A 19,928-nucleotide genomic window follows, 5' to 3' on the forward strand; every position below is an offset into this window, starting at 1 on the left:
CCGCGGGGCGGAAGTTGTGGGCCGGCGGTATTTGGTTGGCGCACCGCCGGAAGTGGGCAGGTGTGGCTGCTGGAGGACGCTTGGCAAAGAAGACTTAACATTCCTGCAAGCAGGTATGGGGGTGGCCGCGGAGGTGTAGCTCTGAAACGTAAGACCGTTGTCCTTTGGAGTGGCCAGTGCCTCTTGCACCTTGCAGTCTGGCAGGAGGGATCCCGTCCCTTGTGCACGACCGAGTGCCGCGTGTGTGCCGCTCCGCGTGGCCGTGACCCTGTCAGCGCTGGGCACTGCCGACCTCCAGACTGCGACTGACAGCAGGCCACCGAGGACAACACCGGGTGACCCCCTCAATTGTGCACGTTTTCCTCTGTCCTTCCGCAGGGCGACTGTGTTTTTTTTTTTCCCCTACCACTCTAATGTGTGCGCAATTAAGGATGCAAAGGAATGGATTTATTGGATAGAAGAATAAGAGTAGCACTACTAGGCCAACTGGCAGAAAGGAAGGCATTTTTGGGTTTTTTGTTTTTGTTTTTGTTTTTTTGAGATTCCGGGCAAACTTCAAACGCTCTTGAGGGCTTTTGGTGCACTGGACCAAAAATGCTAGTGGACTTGCAGAGTAGCGGCCCTCTAGCGCCGCAAAGGAAGTAATGCATAAGAAAGGACATCTAATTAAGAACACTATTACCTTTTTACTGCTCAGCCACACAAATTCCCGTATTATCCCACAGTTTGGAACCTGATTCGGTTATGATGGGAGCAAAATGAAATGTACATCTTATCTTAATGAGATCAAGACTGTGCTTGGATTCGAGGCAGTCTTTTGAGGTCGCATTTTCTAATGTGATCCTTAAAACCAGAACTAATACTGACTGGCATGTGTATATATTTTCGGGTACAGTACATCATATAATTTCCCTGAAGTACCCCTCGGCTTACACACACACACACACACACACAGAAACACATCATTATCTCCTTCACCTACTTTAGGTCTTTGCTTAAATGTCACGGTTCTAGTGAGGTCTTCCTTGGCTTCCTTACAGTCAACTGCCCCAGTTCCCTTTTCCTGCTTAATTTTCTCTTGTACGGCTTATCACCGTAGGTGATGCTGTGTATTTTATTTATTCGTTTGTTTGTATCCCTTGAGTAGGCGGGCAGGAATTACTGTTCACCTAGAAGGCAATGGTAGATACAATTCTTATTGAAAACTTGAAATTAATTCTCATACCAAACCTGTGATGTGGTAGATGAACGACTGAAGCTCAGAGATTTTAAGTGATTTATTTGAGATCACAGAAGACTGGGTCCTCTGCCTCTGTTGGTCTTTTTTTAAATGATTTTATTGAAGTGTGACATACACGCAGAAAAATGCAGATCTTGTATGTTTCTGTGGGTTTTCAAAACCTGAACATACCCATGTAATCAGCACCTTAAATTACTTTAACCCATTTCCCAGAAACCCTCTTCTTGCCTCTTTCCAGTCATTACTACTTCCAGGAGTAAATAAATAGCCTGACTTGTAACATAATGGATTAGTTTTACCTGTTTATCCTTGATTTGATTGAAATCAAATGGAATGAGTTCTTTTGTGTTGGTTTCTTTTGCTTAGCATTTGAGATTTATCATTATTGTTTCCTGTTGCAGCTCTTTTAGATTATGGAAATTTTTATTTTTTGGCAGTATTGGGGTTTAAACTCCAGGTCTCCTGCTTCCTAAACAGATGTTCTGTCACTTGAGCCATGCCCCCAATACTTTTTACTTTTGTTCTTTTTTTTTGCTTGGGTGGCCAGGACTGCCATCATCCCATGCCCAGCTTTTTGTTGGTTGAGATGGGGGTCTCATGAACTTTTTGTCTGGGCTGACCTCAAACCCCACAAATACTCCTAATCTCTGCCTCCCAAGTAGCAGGGATTATAGCTGTGAGCTAACGCATCCTGCAGATTATGGATTTTTTTTCTTTTTTTTTTCCGTGGTACTGAGGTTTGAACTCAGGGCTTACACCTTGAGCTACTCCACCAGCCCTTTTTAGTGATGGGTTTTTTTTTTCGAGATAGGGTCTCATGAACTATTTCCTTGGCCTGGCTTCAAATCAAGATCCTCCTGATCTCTGCAGACATGAGCCATCGGCGCCCGGCTATGATTATGGAAAAATTTAATAGGTTGACTAAAGTTGTGAATTTATATCAATATGTTTTTCATTAATAATTTCCAGAACCATTAATTCTCCTTTTTTCCTTTTGAGTCAGAAGAGAAAATAAATTAAGTTTTTAAAGTTCAATAATGATAACACCTTAATTTGTATAAAACAGAAGGCAAAGTGGTTGGCTACATTGTATGTTCTTTTTTCTTATTTTACCCTGGTATTGAGGGATAAAAATGGGTCAAACAGATCAATCCCAGTAAAAACCCTCTTAAATTTTTTGCCTGTCTGGGCTAGTGGAGTGGCTTAAGCGGTAGAGTGTCTGCCTAGCAAGCATGAGGTCCGGAGTTCAAATTTTTTTACTGGAAAAAAAGTTATAAAATTTTTTTGCCTCTATATCTGGCAGTGGCCAAGTTGTATATCATCACGATTTTGTTAAATCTACCAGCAGTATCTAGTAGGTACCCCATTTTTGCATTTTGATGAACAGATGCATGACATGATATTCCTCTGATCTGGATGAAACTTTAAGTACATTTGTTTGCATAGATAAGAATGATAAACCAGAAGAAGGTGGGAGCTACTTTATTAGTTGATTGTGTATGGTTAAAGGGTAAATCTTTCTTATGTTAAAGAGAAAGAAGAGTATTATGAATGAAATATTTGACATATGTGAATATGCAGAATATAGACTAACATTTTCTTGAGGTTGAAGATCATGTGTTACCCAACACATTGTTTATATTTCTAATAACCAAGTACTTGTGTTGCTGCAGTAAATGTTAGAAGGACATGAGAAAGGTAAGGTGTTTCATCAGTCTGGTTGACCTAAATTTTAGAGTGTCTTTAGTGAGCATTATTTTTAGCAAATAAGTTAATTTGTTGAATGAAATTAAATGCTACCAATTTCCAAAATATAATAGCCTATTTTAAAACTTGTGAAAATGACTATTTAGACTGATAGTTTAATTATTCAACATAAAGGGAAAAAGCAAAAGTGATACTAAAGATTAATGTTAGTAAATAAAGAACACATTGGCCTAATTCATAATTGATACTTTTCTAAGAAACTTTAGATATGACACAAGTCTGAAATGACTTTTTTTATTTAGGAAAAATTACTATAGTAACAAATACCATATGCAAACAGACTATTTTAACTCAATATTTTAAAATTGCCTTTCCTACAGTACTTGATTCTCAGGAACATCTTTAATTCTGCTTGCATCTGAGGTATTTTATTGATTGCCCTTAAGTGCCCCATGGTTCTTGGTTTTTTGTATGTGTATTAAACTTTATTGGTATATAACTCCACTGGTTTTTTTAATTGTGGATTCTTTTTGTTTATTGGTAATGATACTTGTTAATTAGGTAGAATGAGTATTTACCCAGGGTTTTTTCCCCTCATTACTGCCTTCCTTTACTTTCTTTTCTTTTTTTGAGACAGGGTCTCCTTTTGTAATCCAGGTTGACCTTGAAGTCAGTCTCCTGCTTGAGCCTCTCCAATGTTGAGGTTACCTATGTTTATTCCCACACCTGGCTCTCATTACTGCCTTATAACATCAGGTGTGACACATTTTAGCAGTTATTTATGTATTCCTTAAGGCCTAAGGAAGTCTGGTTCTTACAAAACATGTTGCCCAATAGCACCAATAGAAAATTAGTTTTATTGAAGATCATTGACCTATAGGGAAGAAGGAAATCACTGGAGGACCATAAGTGACTCTAGGTTAAAACTATGTTTGAGTCATTGGCCTTGGCACTGCTGGGTAAAGATCCCGCCTTTTGGTAACTCACAGTAAAGGAAATAACTTGTAAGCATCACATTTGTTATAGGTAAGTAGGAGTTTCAAGTGTTATGAAAATATAGTGCAGGTAGTATTAAAATTTTTAGGTCAGGAAAGGCTTTGGACCCAGCTCTTGAGTTAGAAGGAGAAATTTACTTTGGGGATTCTAGGCTTTCAGACAGTGGCAACGTTACACACAGTGTGAAGTGTCAGCGAATTCCTGTAGGGAAGAGGAAAATAAAAGACTTTGAAGGTAGTTGGAGGCAGATTTGTCCTATTAAGCTTCAAAGATTTTTGAGTAGTGATGTGATAAGATGAGATTGTCTGAAGGAAATGTGCAAAGAGTGCACTAAAACAGTAATATCCCACTCTAGTGATTTGAGCACTATGTGTTAATACTAGTCATATCTGAATGTCACCTATGCTACTATTTATGTAACATTTTTCCTTAAAATAATCCACTGTTTTATGTAGATAAATTTAACTTCATCCTTAGCAACCCTGACTAAGAAGCCAAGGAATCTGTTGGTTACTCTTTTCTTTTAATAAGCAGTGTTTTTCTATAACCTTGTTTTTCTATAACCTAAAATAACCATGAGCACTTCACATGGAGAAACATAGTGTTTGTATATATTTTCAAATTTTTAGTCCAAAGTACCCCTTTATGCTATTAAAAATGATTCAGAATTACAAAGAGCTTTGAGTTATTAATATTCAGATATTAGAAGTTAAAGCAAAGTTTTAAAGTATTTTGTTTAAAATAATAAATACACTAGATATTAATGTAAATCAGTTTTACGAAAAACATGATTTTCTAAAATAATTTTGTTCAAAGCATAATGTTTTATACTTTTGGACATCTTTTTAAATGTCTGGCTTAATAGAAAACAGCTGGCATCTCATACCCACTTGTATATTTAATCTGTGTATTCTATATCTACATTTTTGGAAGTTTATGATATAGACCTCTCTTCGTACACGTGTGGTAGGAAAAAAGAGTTTTTAATCGCCTTTTCAGAAAATGGTGTATCATTTTAGGTACATACTATACCTTTGACATACAGGTTTTGACAAGTTGTAGGTTCATAAAGATTGGTTGCAGCTAGGCACCGGTGGCTCATCCAGTAATCCTTGACTACTCAGGAGGCAGCGATCAGGAGGACAGTGGTTCAAAGTCAGCCCAGGCAAATAATTTGCGAGACCATGTCTCGAAAAACCCTTTACAAAAATAGGGCTGGTGGTTCAAGGTGAAGGCCCTGAGTTCAAGCCCCAATACTGAAAAAAAAATTGGTTGCAATATAAAATCAAATGTTATTGAACTTTTTGTAATCTTTCATGTTAAAATCTGTTTTTAGAATGGATCTTTTACCCATTTGTGATTTGGAAACATGCATTAGCTGCTTTGAAAATATCTGTTGTGCAGCTCTTCCAAATTGTGGGGAGCGGATTAAAGCCTATGGGAACTGGACACAAGCAAGGCGAGATGCAGTTAATTGCTTTTACCTGTAGGCAGGGAAAGGCAGAACAGCTGTGTCTCCTAAATTGTGTTCAGAGACACAGGAACTACACATTTCTGCTGTTACAACATCATGCCCCTCCCCTTGGCTCCACCCTGTTTGCTGCTATAAAAGACCCCTGAAGGAGGAAGAGGGGCTTTTTGCTTTCTGTTTTTGCCTTTTGGGGCTTTACTTTGGGCTTTTTGGTGTGGGAAGCTTTCGGAAGAGAAAACAATTGTTGAAGGGAAAGCGCTAAAGAGAAAAGGGAAAAATTGCTGAAGGGAAAATGCTAAAGAGGGGTTGATAGAAAGTCTGCACCGAGAACTTTAACATGGGCTTCAGAAAGCAAAGCTGAGAAAGAATTCATACATAGGCCTTAGGAAAGCTAAAGCCAAAGAGAACTTGGGACAGTGCACAGTGCAAGTCTAAGGACCAAGACTTGGAGAGTTATGTATATGCAGATTGTAGGCGCGGCTGTTTACAGGTTTGCATACTGAGGCTTTGAGAAAGCTAAAGAGAGAGGACAGTGCAAGCCTGGGGGCAAAAGACTTTAAGAGCAGTTGAGCTAAAGATGAGCTGAGAGCAAACATGGGACAGTGGGAGCCTAAGGAAAGATGTTTTAAGCAAGGTTTTAAAGAACTACAAGGAGCAAGGCCTTAAAGAATCAAGATAGAGAAAAGAAGCAATGAAGGTTGTGCGTCTCCAGCAGAGCGCCCAACATACCTGACCCCAAATTTCTTTCTGTCTGTCCAATATCTTCTCTAAAATCTCCAGTTGTCCCCAGTTAAGCCCAGTTAGGTCCAGTAATAACCAAGGAGTGAGAGAGAAAACCTCTCTCCAGCAAGGAAGGGAGCATGAGAAACTGCGCCCCCTCCCCCAAATAGTTACACATTCCATCATGCCCTATCATAAAATCACCAGTGATTTGCTCCACAAATGTCATTTACAGGTCTTAGGAACCTTAAGGAGTCTGAAGATCACAGTTTGAGAATTGTTGGGTTCCAGGGTTTCTCAACCTTGGCACTCTTGACGGTTTGGACTGGCTAATTCTGTGGTAGACGCACTGTGGATCATAGGATACTTAGCATCTATGTGCTGAAGTTACAGGCCTCTGCCTACTGGATGCCAGTAGTACCTCCTGGTCTGTGACAGTCAAAGCCATTTCAATGGTTCCTGAGCAAGGATGGGGTACAGAGTCAGTGATGTTGATGACCCTGGGCTAGAGTGATTAAAGGCAAATGTCTATTACAGTAGTGACTGCAGAGAGATGATGAGGCCTGAACTTTGGCATTTGGAATAAAGCAGGTATGGATTTAAGGGGAAAAAAAATGAAAGGATTTGGTGACTTTCAAAGTAAGAAAGGAGCAGATTTAGGAGGAAGATTAATGAGTTTATTTTATTTTATTTTTAATTTTTTGGTGGTACTGGAGTTTGAACTCAGGACCTCACACTTGCTAGGCAGGTGCTGTATCACAGTTACACTCCTAGCCCAACTAAAGAGTTTTGACATGGCTTCTTACATAATACAGTGGTTTAACACGCTTCTCTTCCCCCAGAACATGCTTCTATGTTTTTCTCACAGCTTTAATATTGTACTTGAAACACAGTGAATGTTTAGTAAATGTGGGGATTTTTGTTTATGTTCTACAATGCTGGGGATCAGACCCAGGACTTCATGCATGCTAAGCATGCTCTCTACCCCTGAGCTATACTGCTAGCCCTACTAAATGTTTTTAAACTAAAGATACTTAGTTTTTATAATCATAGAGGAGGATAACTTGCTTTTGTATATCTTTCACATGGTGTAAATTTTCATTTTTCCATATTTGTGATAAGAAAATGAGAATATACAGATAGATTTTACTGCCAATGAGAAACTAAGTTTACACGAGAATGCTTACCTTCTATATTTAATTCTATATACTTTTGTAAAAGTGTATATTAGTTGGTATGATGTTTCTGCAGTTTCAATAAATATATTTCAATAATATATCCATTTTTTGAAGAATTCAAGTGTGTTTTTAAAAAAAGGGATATTTTAAGTTTACAAGCCATATTTTTCATAGTTAGCCAGAATTTTTATTTTATGAATGATGTATTGAGTTTTTGGTAGCTAAATACATTCCTATTTTCTAAAAGAAATATATTTTTACCATATATATTTTATGTTTTATGTGCCTTACTGACTTACAATGCATAAATTTAGTTTTACACTTTTATTTCTTTTTTCAGAAAATAACAATTTAGAGGATCAGAATGTTCACCAACTTGAGGATATTTGCAGTGAATCATCAGAAAATATCCAGTCTGCACATTAATGTAAGCTTTTTTTGTAAAATTACATGTACTTTGGCAACTTTAATTATTTTGTTGCAGGAATCTCAAGCTGAGATATGGGACACTGAGGCAGTTTAGCAGGAAGCAACATTTTATTGTGCCGGCACAGACTCAAAGGACTCGTGTCCAAAGTCTGAGCCCCGAGAACAAAAGGGTCTCATTTTATATACCCTTGCAAGCAGGTTACAGAAACAAAAAAGCAAAGCTCAACCCACATATGGCTGCATGTGACTTCATTGGCTATTTCATTCCCCTAGTGCTATGTGACCTTTTTCATGTTTCAAGTGTTTAAGTTTTATCTCTCTACTATGCCATTCCTACCCCCTGCTACATTATCAGAACACAAACTTGTCTGTTTATTTTCTGGTCCTCCTTCCTGCTATAATTTTACTCCTAAAACCCTAGAACAGCTCATCTGTTTGTTTTCTGTTGTTTTTTTATTTCAAACTTAGTTTAGTCATAACCTTTGGTTATTGTTTGGCCGGTGGGCAGCCACCCCATGGCGATCAGGGACTCTGCTCACTTTCCACTCCATCCCCTCCTTCCCTTCATGATTACCATGGCAACTCCTGCTGGCAGGCAATGGGTCCTGACCTATCCTACAGATCCATATTACCCCGAGCTCCTCCCCACCAAACCTCGACCTATTCTGATGCCCCATAATACCTTAAGCTCTTAACTTCACCCAGGATATAAAAACTGGGCTGCCATTTCTGCCGCGCGACTTCTCCGGCCCTGCTCTTTGGGGATGGTGAACCTCGCCCGAGAGCGCTCTCAATAAAGCCTGCTTAAAGCCTGCTTGCTTTATTATTTGGCTCCAATTTGGCCTTCCCATCAGCGTGGACCTAACAGTTATCCTCAAGGCAAACTTGTAGTAAGAAAATACATAATTTAAAACAAGCAACAGATAAAACTGGATAAATGCTGGGTTGGAGGTGTGGCTCAAGTGATAGACTGCCTGCCTAGCAGGTGCAAGGCCATGAGTTCTGAACCCCCATACTGCCAAAAAAACGACAAAAAAACCCCACTGAATGTTATTCTCATGAAGTACTAAAACATCACTTGTTTTTGGAGAAATGTAGCTGTCTAACACCTTTACTAAGAATGCCAGAGCTCAGTGCACATCTTCACTGCTAATTAAGAATGTGCATTATGCTAAGTGTCCACAGATTGAGATGTTTGTGAAATAAAGTTCCTGTTAAGTTAATGTCAAGGTGTAGCATATATTGTGCAATAGCTGATAAAATAAAACTTTTTCTGCAGAGCTGTTGGAAGCCAGTTTCTTGGGCAGTTTATCATTTGTCTAATATTTCAGGAATGTTGTCTCAGTCTTTAAGCTCTGGTCTGACTCCTGGATCCCCTTCAAAACCCTATAAACTATTTTATAAACTGTCACATTGTTAGTGTACTTTACAAATATCAATCCTCAAATAACACCATTTCCTTTATCATTTATGTACAACTAAATGACAGATTGAACATTGTCTGGGTAATTTTTCCTTCAGCAGTGACTCAAGAGAGAGTATTGGAAACCCTGTAACCCAGAAGAGGTATGCCTTATTGGTAGTCTATAAATTTGGTTTGCTACTGTGCAGTATTTTGAAGAATATATATTTACATATTTCACTTTTGATTTCATTAAGTGGCCCAAAGAATTAACAGTGTTTTTATTACCTACACTGTTAGATTATGCACTGGGTGATAGTAGTTAACTGGATCTTCTTATCCTGATTATTATACAATGAAAAGTTAAATAGTATTGAGTCTGTTGTGAAATGTTTTCTTAGGATAATTACATATTATTGCCAGAAACTTGGTGCCTAATGTAGATGATATAGAAAGCACAGGCATACATCCCACAATATTTTTAAAAGATTGTGATAAGCCAAAAATATTACACACACTCACAGTTGCATATATAGTGTTACCTTTAAGTTGTGTCTAGAGTCTAAGGTTCACTTGGGATGGAGAATATCCAACCTCTGCAAGGGAACATGAGGAGGTAGTGAGGGAAGCTAGAGAGCAGGGCAGACCTGGCTTACATTGGCCTGCTCTAACTCAGTGATTCTCAATTGTGATGCTACCCTGGAGACTCCTGGGAACTTTAAAAAATGCCATCGCCAAAATCCCCTAGCTCTCCTCTGCTTCCTCCACTGCCATGTTTGATGGAAGCTGTCCAGGTGATTCTCATAAGTAACTGCTGTTACAAATCCTGAAAACACCTTACAGCTTTTGAGTTCATGAACCACAAAGTGTAGCTATCAGAATCACCTGGAGTGCTTAATTTCAGATTCTCTTGTCTATAGTGAGGCCTGAGAATTTCCATTTCAAAAAAGTCCTCACTCCATACTAATTATGCAGATCTAAGGGAACCATTGTTTTAAGGTCAACTAAAAATAGCAAATCAGTATTAATTTTGTCCCTGTTCTTTGCTGTAGTATAAATTTGGTTTGTTACTTTTTGAAAGAATTGGAGTTAATAAATTGGGATTACTTTAAGGAGATGCAAAATTTCTTCTGATAAAGCAGTTATATTGTTAAACCACTGTTTGAATATTTGTAATGCTAAAATACAAATAATGTCAAATTTCTTTTTTCTCTCACTAGACTATGTGCTGCTGTAAAATAAGACTTAGTTTAAAAAGATCAAAGCTACATGAACCTGTTGGAAGAAAGTATAGTTCCTTACCAGGTACACATATTGGATTCTAATTTTACTTAAACTGCTTGCTTTCTCCCTTTCACTCTGGCTCTCTTTTACTTTCTTTTGTTTGCAAGAATCTCCTGGCTATTGTTATGGGTGAGAGTAAGCCAGGAGGGGAGGGAATACCAGTGGAATTGTGTTCCTTATCTGCTGGACATGTGATTTGCTGAGCAAAGGGAGGATCGGTGGTGTTAATAGCTGGCTCAGAGGCATCTGAGCCCCCTTTGTAGAATGCTCTTGCTGTAAAATATGTATTTTCTAGCTCATTGTGCGTATTTATGCAAGTGTATTTTCTGTCAATAGGGGATTACTAGAAAAATTTTATTTTAAAGAGTCTTAAAAGTAATTTGGTTAAATATTTATTGGGAACAGTTTAGATTAGATGCATGTCTGTTAGCATCTGGAAGGCTCTGGAATGATACTTTAATTTCCAACTATTCCTAAGCAGGCATGTGCTCAGCATTGTTCCTAATGCCCTTCCTGTTTGAAATAAGTAAATACATTGTAGACTAGATGAAGCTAGTTTGATTCTATTGCTGTATTCCTTACCATCTCTGTCATACAAGAATAATGGAGTAAAAATACTGATTGGTTGTTGACTTATAAGGGCATGTGAATTCAGTGGGCTGCATTAATTGTGCATATGTAGGTTTTTATATTCTGTTCATGTGAATTTAGCTATAGCATAGAGATTATCTTTTCATCTTTAGACTGCCATGAGATTTTAAAAATAAAATAAAATTGTTCCGTTATAGAAATTTATAAGAACTTGTTTAGGGTGGGGGAGGGGGGCAGAGGGAGAAATGACCCAAACAATGTATGTACATGTGAATAAGTGAATAATTTCAAAAAAATCCAAAGAGAGTGGCAAAGACAAAGAAAAAAAGAACTTGTTTAAATAAGAAGGTATAGATTAAATTTGCAACTGTAAGTTTGTTGTTGCCTTAACATTACCTGGTATTAAAACCTGTGGTAAGCATGGAATTGGTCATTGTTAACATTTTTATGTAAGAAATATCAGTTGGCTGATTGTAGGCATGCCTATAATCCCTACAGTCAGGAGGCTGAGGCAGGAAGATTAGAGTTAGCGGCCACCCTGAGCTATATAGGTAGTTCAAGACCAGCCTCGGATACATAGTAAGATCCAGTCTCAGAAAGAAAAAGAAAAAAAGAAATAGTATTTGACCTTTTGACTATTTGACTGTTCAGTGATACCTTTCAGGTCACCCTGAAAGATATTGTGTCTGGGGGATAACTGAGGGGGAGGTAGGTTCCAAATTGTACAATGATTTCATTATATGCTGATTGGAAGATCACTCTGTGCTCTTCAGGTTTTGGAAAATGCAGGTTTACAGGATTGTGTATTTAAATTTTTTGTTTTATTCAGAGTTTATTGGTGCCTTAATATTATCATTTTTAACATTAACTCTAAATCTATAATTCTGTAAACAGAGGTGTCGTAGGTTACAGAGATTGGGGTAAATCTGTATTTTTCTAAGAATATGACCTAGAAGTTGGTGTTTAAAATTTTACCACCTTTTACCATCAACTATAGCTTTTTTCTTGTAGATTGCAGGAAAATAAATTTTAGATAAGTGAGTTTTATTTAGGTTGGATTTTACTTTATTTGGAATTTCAGTGTTTAAGTTACTTTAAATGTTTCTATTTACAAATTAGAGGAAAATTTCATAAAACTAACAGTTTAATTTTTAATCCTTTTTCCATTAGGCTTAATAGGAAATGATATCAAATCCCTTCATTCCATCATTAACCCTCCTATGGCTAAGTAAGTACTATTGTTGATAATGGTTTTTTGCTTAGAATAGTTTTCTCTTACTAGTGTATTCTTTAATTTCTGTGACTTTCTATCTTAGCTAATTATAAATAGATGCTGGTATGTATCCTAAAAGCAATCTTTTTTTCTCAGTTTAATGCTAAAAATTTTTAATGTAACAACAGTATACTTTTCATAGATTTGAATGTAAGATAGTCTCGAGATTGTAGTTAGTCCTTTTGTTACTTAGCTTTTTGTCAGGATAATGTGGTAGGATTTACTCTCAATGTTTTCCTTTTTTTTTCTGTTTTTTACATAATTATATAAATTACAAGAATACTAACCAGCTTTGAAATGTTCATAGCATAGATATTTTGCTTTTGTAATTTTAGGAATGTATACTTTATAATTTATGCATTCTTTCCTTTTTAAACAGAATCCGTAATATTGGAATTATGGCTCATATTGATGCAGGCAAAACTACCACCACAGAAAGAATATTGTATTATTCTGGATATACACGATCACTGGGAGGTTAGAATGGATTCCTCCTCTCCCCACTCCCCATTAGCAAAAGCATCATTGGAAAGTATTTTGATTTAGAAGTCAACGTAAAGACCTTTGATTTTTGCATGGAGTCACTGATGTCTAAACTGCAACATAAAGATAAGGTAGTTGTAGCCCCCATCAAAGGGTCTTCTAAGATTCAACTGGATACATTTGCAAGGCTGTCATGGGCCTCATTTGGCACTGGTGTGCTCAGAAGTCTATAATGTAGAGAGCTTTCTTGCTCTCCTGTTCTCCTGACCTAACTGGGGGTGACTGGAGATGCAGAAGGGACAAACTATAGAAGACAGACATGCAGAAAGTTGGGGCCAGGTATGCTGGGTGCTTGGATGGAGATGCACAACAGCCTCATTGCTTCTTTTCCCTAATAACTTTTCTTTTACTTCTCTTTTTCTCTATTCTTTAAGGCCTTACTTCTTCACTATTCTTTAAAACCTTGCTTCTTTTCTATTCTTTTAAGTCTCTTTCCTTAGACTCACACTGTCCCATGTTTTCTTTAGGTTTTCTTTATCATAATCTTTCTTAAGAGTCTTGGACCTCAGACTTGCACTGTCCCATGTTTCCTCTAATCTCTAGCATAACTCAGCAGCAGCCCACCAATCAATCCCCCATCAAAAAAACCTTGCGTCCTTCTTCAGTGAGTGGAGCAAGCTTTCTCTTGCTCCTGGTTATTATTGAACCTAACTGGGCTAACTGGGGGTGACGGGAGATGCAGAAAGGACAAAGGATAGACAGACATGCAGAAAGTTGGGGCCAGGTGTGCTGGGTGCTTGGATGGAGATGCACAACAGCCTCATTGCTTACTTTCTCTAATAACTCTTTTGCTTTGCTTCTTTTCTCTATTATTCTCTTCTCTATTCTTTAAGGCCTTACTCCTTTACAGTTCTTTAAAAACTTGCTTCAAAAGTCTTTTTTTATTCTTTAAAGTCTCTTTCCTTAGACTCACTCTATCCCATGTTTTCTCTTAGCTTTTCTTTAGCATAATCTCTCTTAGAGTCTTTGCCCTCAGACTTGCACTGTCCCATGTTCCCTTTAATCTTTCTTAAAGTCTTTGCCCTCAGACTTGCACTGTCCCATCAGACTTGCACTGTCCCATGTTTTCTCTTTAGCTTTCTTAAAGTCTCGGTGCTCAGACTTACAAACAACAACAGCCGTGTCTAAAAACTGCATTAGCATAACTCTTAAACTCTTGGTTCTTAGACTTGTACTGTCCCATGTTCTCTTTAGCTTTTCTTTAGCTTAGCTTTCCTAAAGCCTGTGTATAAGTCCTCATTGCAGACTTGCACTGTCCCATTTTCTCACTTTAGCTTTCTTAAAGTCTTGGCCCTCAGACTTGCAGACAAACAACAGTGACTGCGTCATTCAGCAGCAGTTCCCTCACGGCTGCCAATCAATTCTATCAACTCCTCTTTAGCAACTCCCCTTTAGCAATTCCCCTTCAGCAATTCATTTTCCCTCTTCAGAATCTCCCTCCAGCAATCCTCCCTTCAGCAAAAAATACCTTATCAAAAAACCTCCTGGCCTCCTTCAATGAGTCTTTTGTATCCAGTGGTAAACAAGGAGGTAGAGCAACAGTTCTCGGGGAGAGGCATGGCATTGAGGAAAAGAACTGAGCTGCATCTTGCTTTCTTACTCTCTTCTGTGGCTGGAACTGTGTCAAATCTCAGCCTACAGATTGTGTGACAGAAACATCTTAGGAAAAGCAGCTGCTCTGCGTCTTACTCTCGCCCTATTCTGTGGCTGGGGCTATGCCAAACTCAGCCTGCAGAATATTGAGTACAATTGTACTTATGTCCTCATAGGCTTCCTTTTCCTACTCCACTCCCCACAAGTGAGTCTTTTATATCCAGTGCTAAACATGGAGGTGGAGCAACAGTTCTAGGGGAGGGGCGTGACACTGTACCAAGAGAAACCTACATTCCTGCTTTTCTGAACACAAACAACTTAGGAAAGCAGCTTGCTGCATTTTGCCTCTCGCTCTCTTCTGTGACTGGGGCTGTGCCAAACTCAGCCTGTAGATCATTGAGCACGACTGTGCTTATGTTACTTCTCATAGGCTTCTCATAATCCACTCCTCACACTACAGGACAGGAGCCATAGCTTACCTATAGAATTAGGTATTTCTTTCTACAAGAGCCACCCTAGTTTAGAAGACTCATGCTCTGTAGGAATGAATGTTTGTTGTTACAACTCCACAGGCATAGTTTGAAGATTCCATATAAGGGGCATGCCATACCCCACTTAGGGAAACCCATGTTATTTATAATTCTCCCAAGTTTTAATTCTTCTCAATTCAGATTTAGTTTACCAATCAGAAGTTATTTTTTCCATGTTGCCTAGCAACATAGTTGACATAGTTCTATTACTTGGTTCCTAGAAGAAAAGAACTGGAAAGTTAACCAAAAGTCAAATTCTTATGTAGGGGGGAAAAAAGTATTAATCCTTAATTCACAATAGTAGTGTTTGCCTAAGTTTTTCTTTTATGTTTTTAAGTGTAGCATGTGAAAATTGTGGTTCATGGCTAGGCAAGCATATGTGGATACCTAGGTAGCCTTTTGTTTTTGTATTTTTGTTTTGTTTTTAAATAATGATGCCCTAGCTCACTTCATGAGGATTGGTTCCTAAATGTGTAACCACCTGAATTTCTCATAGAATTACTGCTATTTAAATGGGCATATGATAGACCCAAAATGTGGGACATTGTTAGGCTTCCTCTGTGTGTCACACGTGATGATAGCCCTTCCCTCACATTCCTAAATTGTAACCTGAAGTGAGGGTCTGATTTCCAAGTTACCAGTTTTTAAAAGTGTAGTAAAAAAATTAACAGTTTAAATTGTACGGTTGATAAAATTTTAGTTGAATAGGGGTTAAGTATCCTTTATCCAAAATTCTTAAAACAAAAGTATTTCAGATTTTGTTTTGGTTTTGAAATATTTGCAGGGACTTTACCAATTGAGCATCCCTAAGGTAGAAATTCAAAATCAGAAATCAGAAATACTCCAAATCCAAAACATCAAAACTTGATTTCAGATTTCTGTAAGCCTAGAAATTAACCAAATTATGGCAGAACTTGCTGACTCAAGGTTGATTATATTAGTTATATGAATAATCATACAGAGAAAACACAAAATAAAGACCTTTATCATTGTGAAAATTCTTATGTTTTAAAAAGTTATAGCCTTATTTTGGACTTGGGGCAAGTTATTTAGTCTTTGTATCGCTAATGTTTGTTTTCTTTGGTAATTATGTTTATGCATCACTGGCAACACTAATGCAATTCATAGGTGTTGACATAGATATTTGGAATTGTTGAACAATCCTTTTCTATTTCTATTATTGCTATTGGTGCTTAGATTATGTGTGTGTACATATTTGTATATACATACATAAACACAGGAGGAAGCTACCTGCTATTTTAGGGGTTTTATGCAGGCATAAAGGGTATTATAAGGCTGTGATATCTTATATTCCTGAGCTTTGAACGATAATAATAATTTATTTATTTTACTACTTTAAATTTAATCATAATAGCAGGTATAATTCAAGAATTTTAATGCAGGGTAATTTGAGCTTACAGGCCAAAGTTTATCCATGACATTACCAAGTTTTTTCCTAGACTTTAATAATAAATAATATTATATTATATAATAATTAATTAATCTCTTTGGAAAATTTAATAGTAAGGGGTTTGTTAAGGATAATTTAATTTTGGAAGAATTTTTTTTCTACTTCATTACTTTAGCTTCCATTTCTCATCTACTGGACCAGGTACTTTACACTGTCTCATTTCATCCTTATAACAACCCACCAAGGATAGCTTATTTGCCTTACTGTGCAAACTAAGGTAAGCAGCTTATTCAAGATCATGGAGTAGTAAGTAATAAAGTTAGAATTTAAATCTAGGACTGTCTGTTCCTTCATTGCACTACTCTGCCTTCTATCAAGGGATCAGGAAGGATAAGGAGGTGATAATAAAAGTTGAAGTAGGGAAAAAATGAAGTATATGGTTTAGAAAATTAAGGAAAAAGTATTTCGTGACAGAATTACTAATCTTGGTGAAAAACCCTTTTCTCAGATGAGGAGAAAGATTAAGAACTGTAAATATTAAACCAACCATTTGGGAAAAGGTTTTTCTTAAAGCAAATTAAACCATGTCAGGTAGATGTCAAGTACAAATAAAATGCTCTGACTATGAACTAAAGTGTCCTCTTTTTCCTGATTAGATGTTGATGATGGAGACACAGTGACAGATTTCATGGCTCAAGAGCGAGAAAGAGGCATTACTATTCAGTCAGCTGCAGTTACATTTGACTGGAAGGGGTATAGAGTCAATCTAATTGATACACCAGGTATGGTTCTATTTTACCCATTCAGGCATGCTGCATCATTTGGGTTTTTTGATTGTTTGTGTGCCATTTTTCAGGTGTTTGTTTTTTTTTTTAATTGTGGTTTAAAAGATTGCCATCTTTTTTGTTTTTTATTTATGTTTGGAGGTTTTTGGCTTTTTGTTTCTTTTTTTTTTTGAGACAAGCGTCTCACTGAGTTACCCAGGCTAGCCTTAAACTTGCAATCCTGCCTCAGCCTCCCTGGTGCTGGGATACAGGCTTAACTATTTGTAAACATATAGTTCAGTAATGTTAAGTATATTCATCACGTTTCTCTGAAACAGATACCCAGAACTTTTCATCTTGTAGAACTGAAACTCCTTACATATTAACTACTCCACTTTGTCCTCTTTCCTCACCCTTGGTAACCATCATTCTACTTCCTACATCTATGAACTTGGTTACTTTAGATACCTCATATAAGTGGAATCATGAAGTATTTATCCTTTTCTCATTGACTTATTTCACTTAGCATAAAGTTCTCAAGGTTCATCTATGTTATAGCATATGATAGGATTTCTTCCTTTAAGGGTGTCTAGTATTCCATTGTATGTATGGGTGTCCCTCAGTATTCATGCAGATACCAAAACCTGCAGATGCTTAAATCCCTTATATAAGATGAAAAATTATTTGCCTAACGGCCTGCATATATCCTGTCACATGCTTGTGACATTTAATATAATGTAAAAGCTTTATAAGTAGTTGTTACACTGTATTGTTTGGGGAATGATGACCAGAAAAAAGTCTGTATATAGAAGCACCTTTTTAAAAAAATATTTTCAATCCACGATTCAATCTGCAGATGCAGAACCCATGGATGTGGAGAGACAACTGTATGTACCATGCTTTGTTTATCCTTTCACCCTTTGTAGGACATTTGTGTTACTCCTACCTTTTGACTATTATGAATGGTACTGCTATGAATATGGGTATAAAGATACCTCTTCAAGACCCTCTTTCTGTACTTTTGAATCCAAAAGTGAAATTGCTGAATCATATGATTGTTTTAGTTTTTTTCAAAACAGATTTTAAGTATTTCTCATCTTTTTCGTAGGTCATGTGGACTTCACCTTGGAGGTTGAACGATGTTTAAGAGTGTTGGATGGTGCAGTGGCTGTATTTGATGCCTCTGCTGGTGTAGAGGTAAAAAAAATATTGCTGAAGATAAAACAGCATGATTTTTTAAAAAGGTAGAATGTATCAGAATTAGTTAACTATAACTGTTTACTTGGTAAATCCATATAAATCAAATTTTGTGGTTAAAAGAAGATAGAATTTAATATTGACATGTGATCTATTTGTGGTCTCTGATATTTCTCAGAAAAGAAAAGTTTGGTTTTCTGTAGAAGATACAAAAGTTAGCATCAAGAACTGTCAAGGGCTTGATGTTCTGATACTTTAAACTAACAGGTTAGCCTACCCTAGTTTGATGACTTGGCAGAAGACACAAGATTATTGGGTGAGAGGCAAAGCACTTTATTAGTCACAGAAATAGCAATAGCCAGAGTATTATCATTTTCTTGTACTGGTTCCCTAAGCTCCAGTTCCTAGAAGGTGACATAAAAGGAGTCAGTGACAACTGACCATGTAGTGAGTTAAGAGGAATCTTGTACTAAGAGAACAGAAATGCTTTTATAATGTGCAATAAGCATTCCTGCCCTGTACCCTGAAGGGAGACGTTATCTTCCAGGGCTATAAGCAAACCTGCCTTTTCCTCTGAGGGAGTATTTATCTGTCTTTCAAAGCTGTTGCTACACAAAGATCCTTGCAAAGATAGTGCAGAACAGAGGGAAATCAGTTCCTCTCCTAAAATAACTGCAGAAACAGGAGAAACCAATGAATTACTTATCTTCCAACTACTAATATAAAGGTTCTTGGACTAGGAATTGCTTGAACAATGTGCTAGGTTTGATCCCCAGCACCGCAAAAAAAAAAACAAAAGAAAGAAAAAGAAAAGTGTGTTTATATATTGTAAAGTTTCTCAAATTTTGACAATGGATTTGTAGTAAATAATGTCTTGCTAGTAGGGTGAGTTATACCCTCTTCAGGCATCCTAAAATCTCAAGATCAGCTTTATGTTGAATATAGAATCCACATTTATTGTCATAATGTTAAAATTACTAATTGTGATGTTATCTTAAGTGATTGAAACTTAGCACAAATTGACACAATATGATGCACTGAGGACATAATATCACTTGTGTTATATTCCTGCCAAAAGTGTCCAGCCCATATTTAATCATGAGACAATAATCAGAGAAATCTAAATAAAAATAAATTCTTAGCTGAGTGCTGGTGGTGGCTCACTCCTGTAATCCTAGCTACTCAGGAGGCAGAAATCAGGAGGCCTCAGTTTAAAGCCAGCCAGGCAAATAGTTTGCGAGACCATATCTCAAAAAATCCTTCACAAAAAATAATGGTGGAGTGGCTCAAGGTGAAGGCTCTGAGTTTAAGCCTCAGTACAGAAAAAAAAAAATTATTAAAAAAAAATCACAAAACTAGCCACAACTTTTCAGAAATTGAAAAAAACCCGTAGAGAACTATCAAAGGACTTCAAAGAGACCAGAAAAGTAAATGTAATTTATGACTCTTGGTTAGATCCTGAATCTAAAAATAGTTAAGGGACATCATTGGGAAAATCAGGGAAATTTGAATATGAACTAGTAGTGTTAGATAAAAATGTTATGTTAAATTTAAAAGTCTCTGAACATGATAATTGTACTTGGTTATTCCAGAAATACA

General features: G+C 37.0%; 1 protein-coding gene across 5 annotated transcripts in view; it reads left to right on the plus strand.

Moving 5' to 3' along the window:
• Positions 1 to 14: 14 nt before the first annotated feature.
• The window catches only part of Gfm2 (GTP dependent ribosome recycling factor mitochondrial 2), a 48,994-nt gene continuing 29,080 nt past the window's right edge, over positions 15 to 19,928 (plus strand). Inside the window, exons 1-8 of one of the 5 annotated variants that reach the window (XM_074077287.1) lie at positions 86 to 113; positions 7,653 to 7,739; positions 9,263 to 9,307; positions 10,364 to 10,448; positions 12,189 to 12,246; positions 12,671 to 12,768; positions 17,025 to 17,150; positions 18,241 to 18,329. In XM_074077287.1, coding sequence (XP_073933388.1) covers positions 10,367 to 10,448; positions 12,189 to 12,246; positions 12,671 to 12,768; positions 17,025 to 17,150; positions 18,241 to 18,329 — 453 coding nt within the window. In that variant the 5' untranslated portion in view covers positions 86 to 113; positions 7,653 to 7,739; positions 9,263 to 9,307; positions 10,364 to 10,366. The other 4 variants (XM_074077286.1, XM_074077285.1, XM_074077288.1 and 1 more) reach the window with 4 other exon arrangements.

This window comes from Castor canadensis, chromosome 6, assembly GCF_047511655.1.
Source record: "Castor canadensis chromosome 6, mCasCan1.hap1v2, whole genome shotgun sequence".
Lineage (NCBI taxonomy): Eukaryota > Metazoa > Chordata > Mammalia > Rodentia > Castoridae > Castor > Castor canadensis.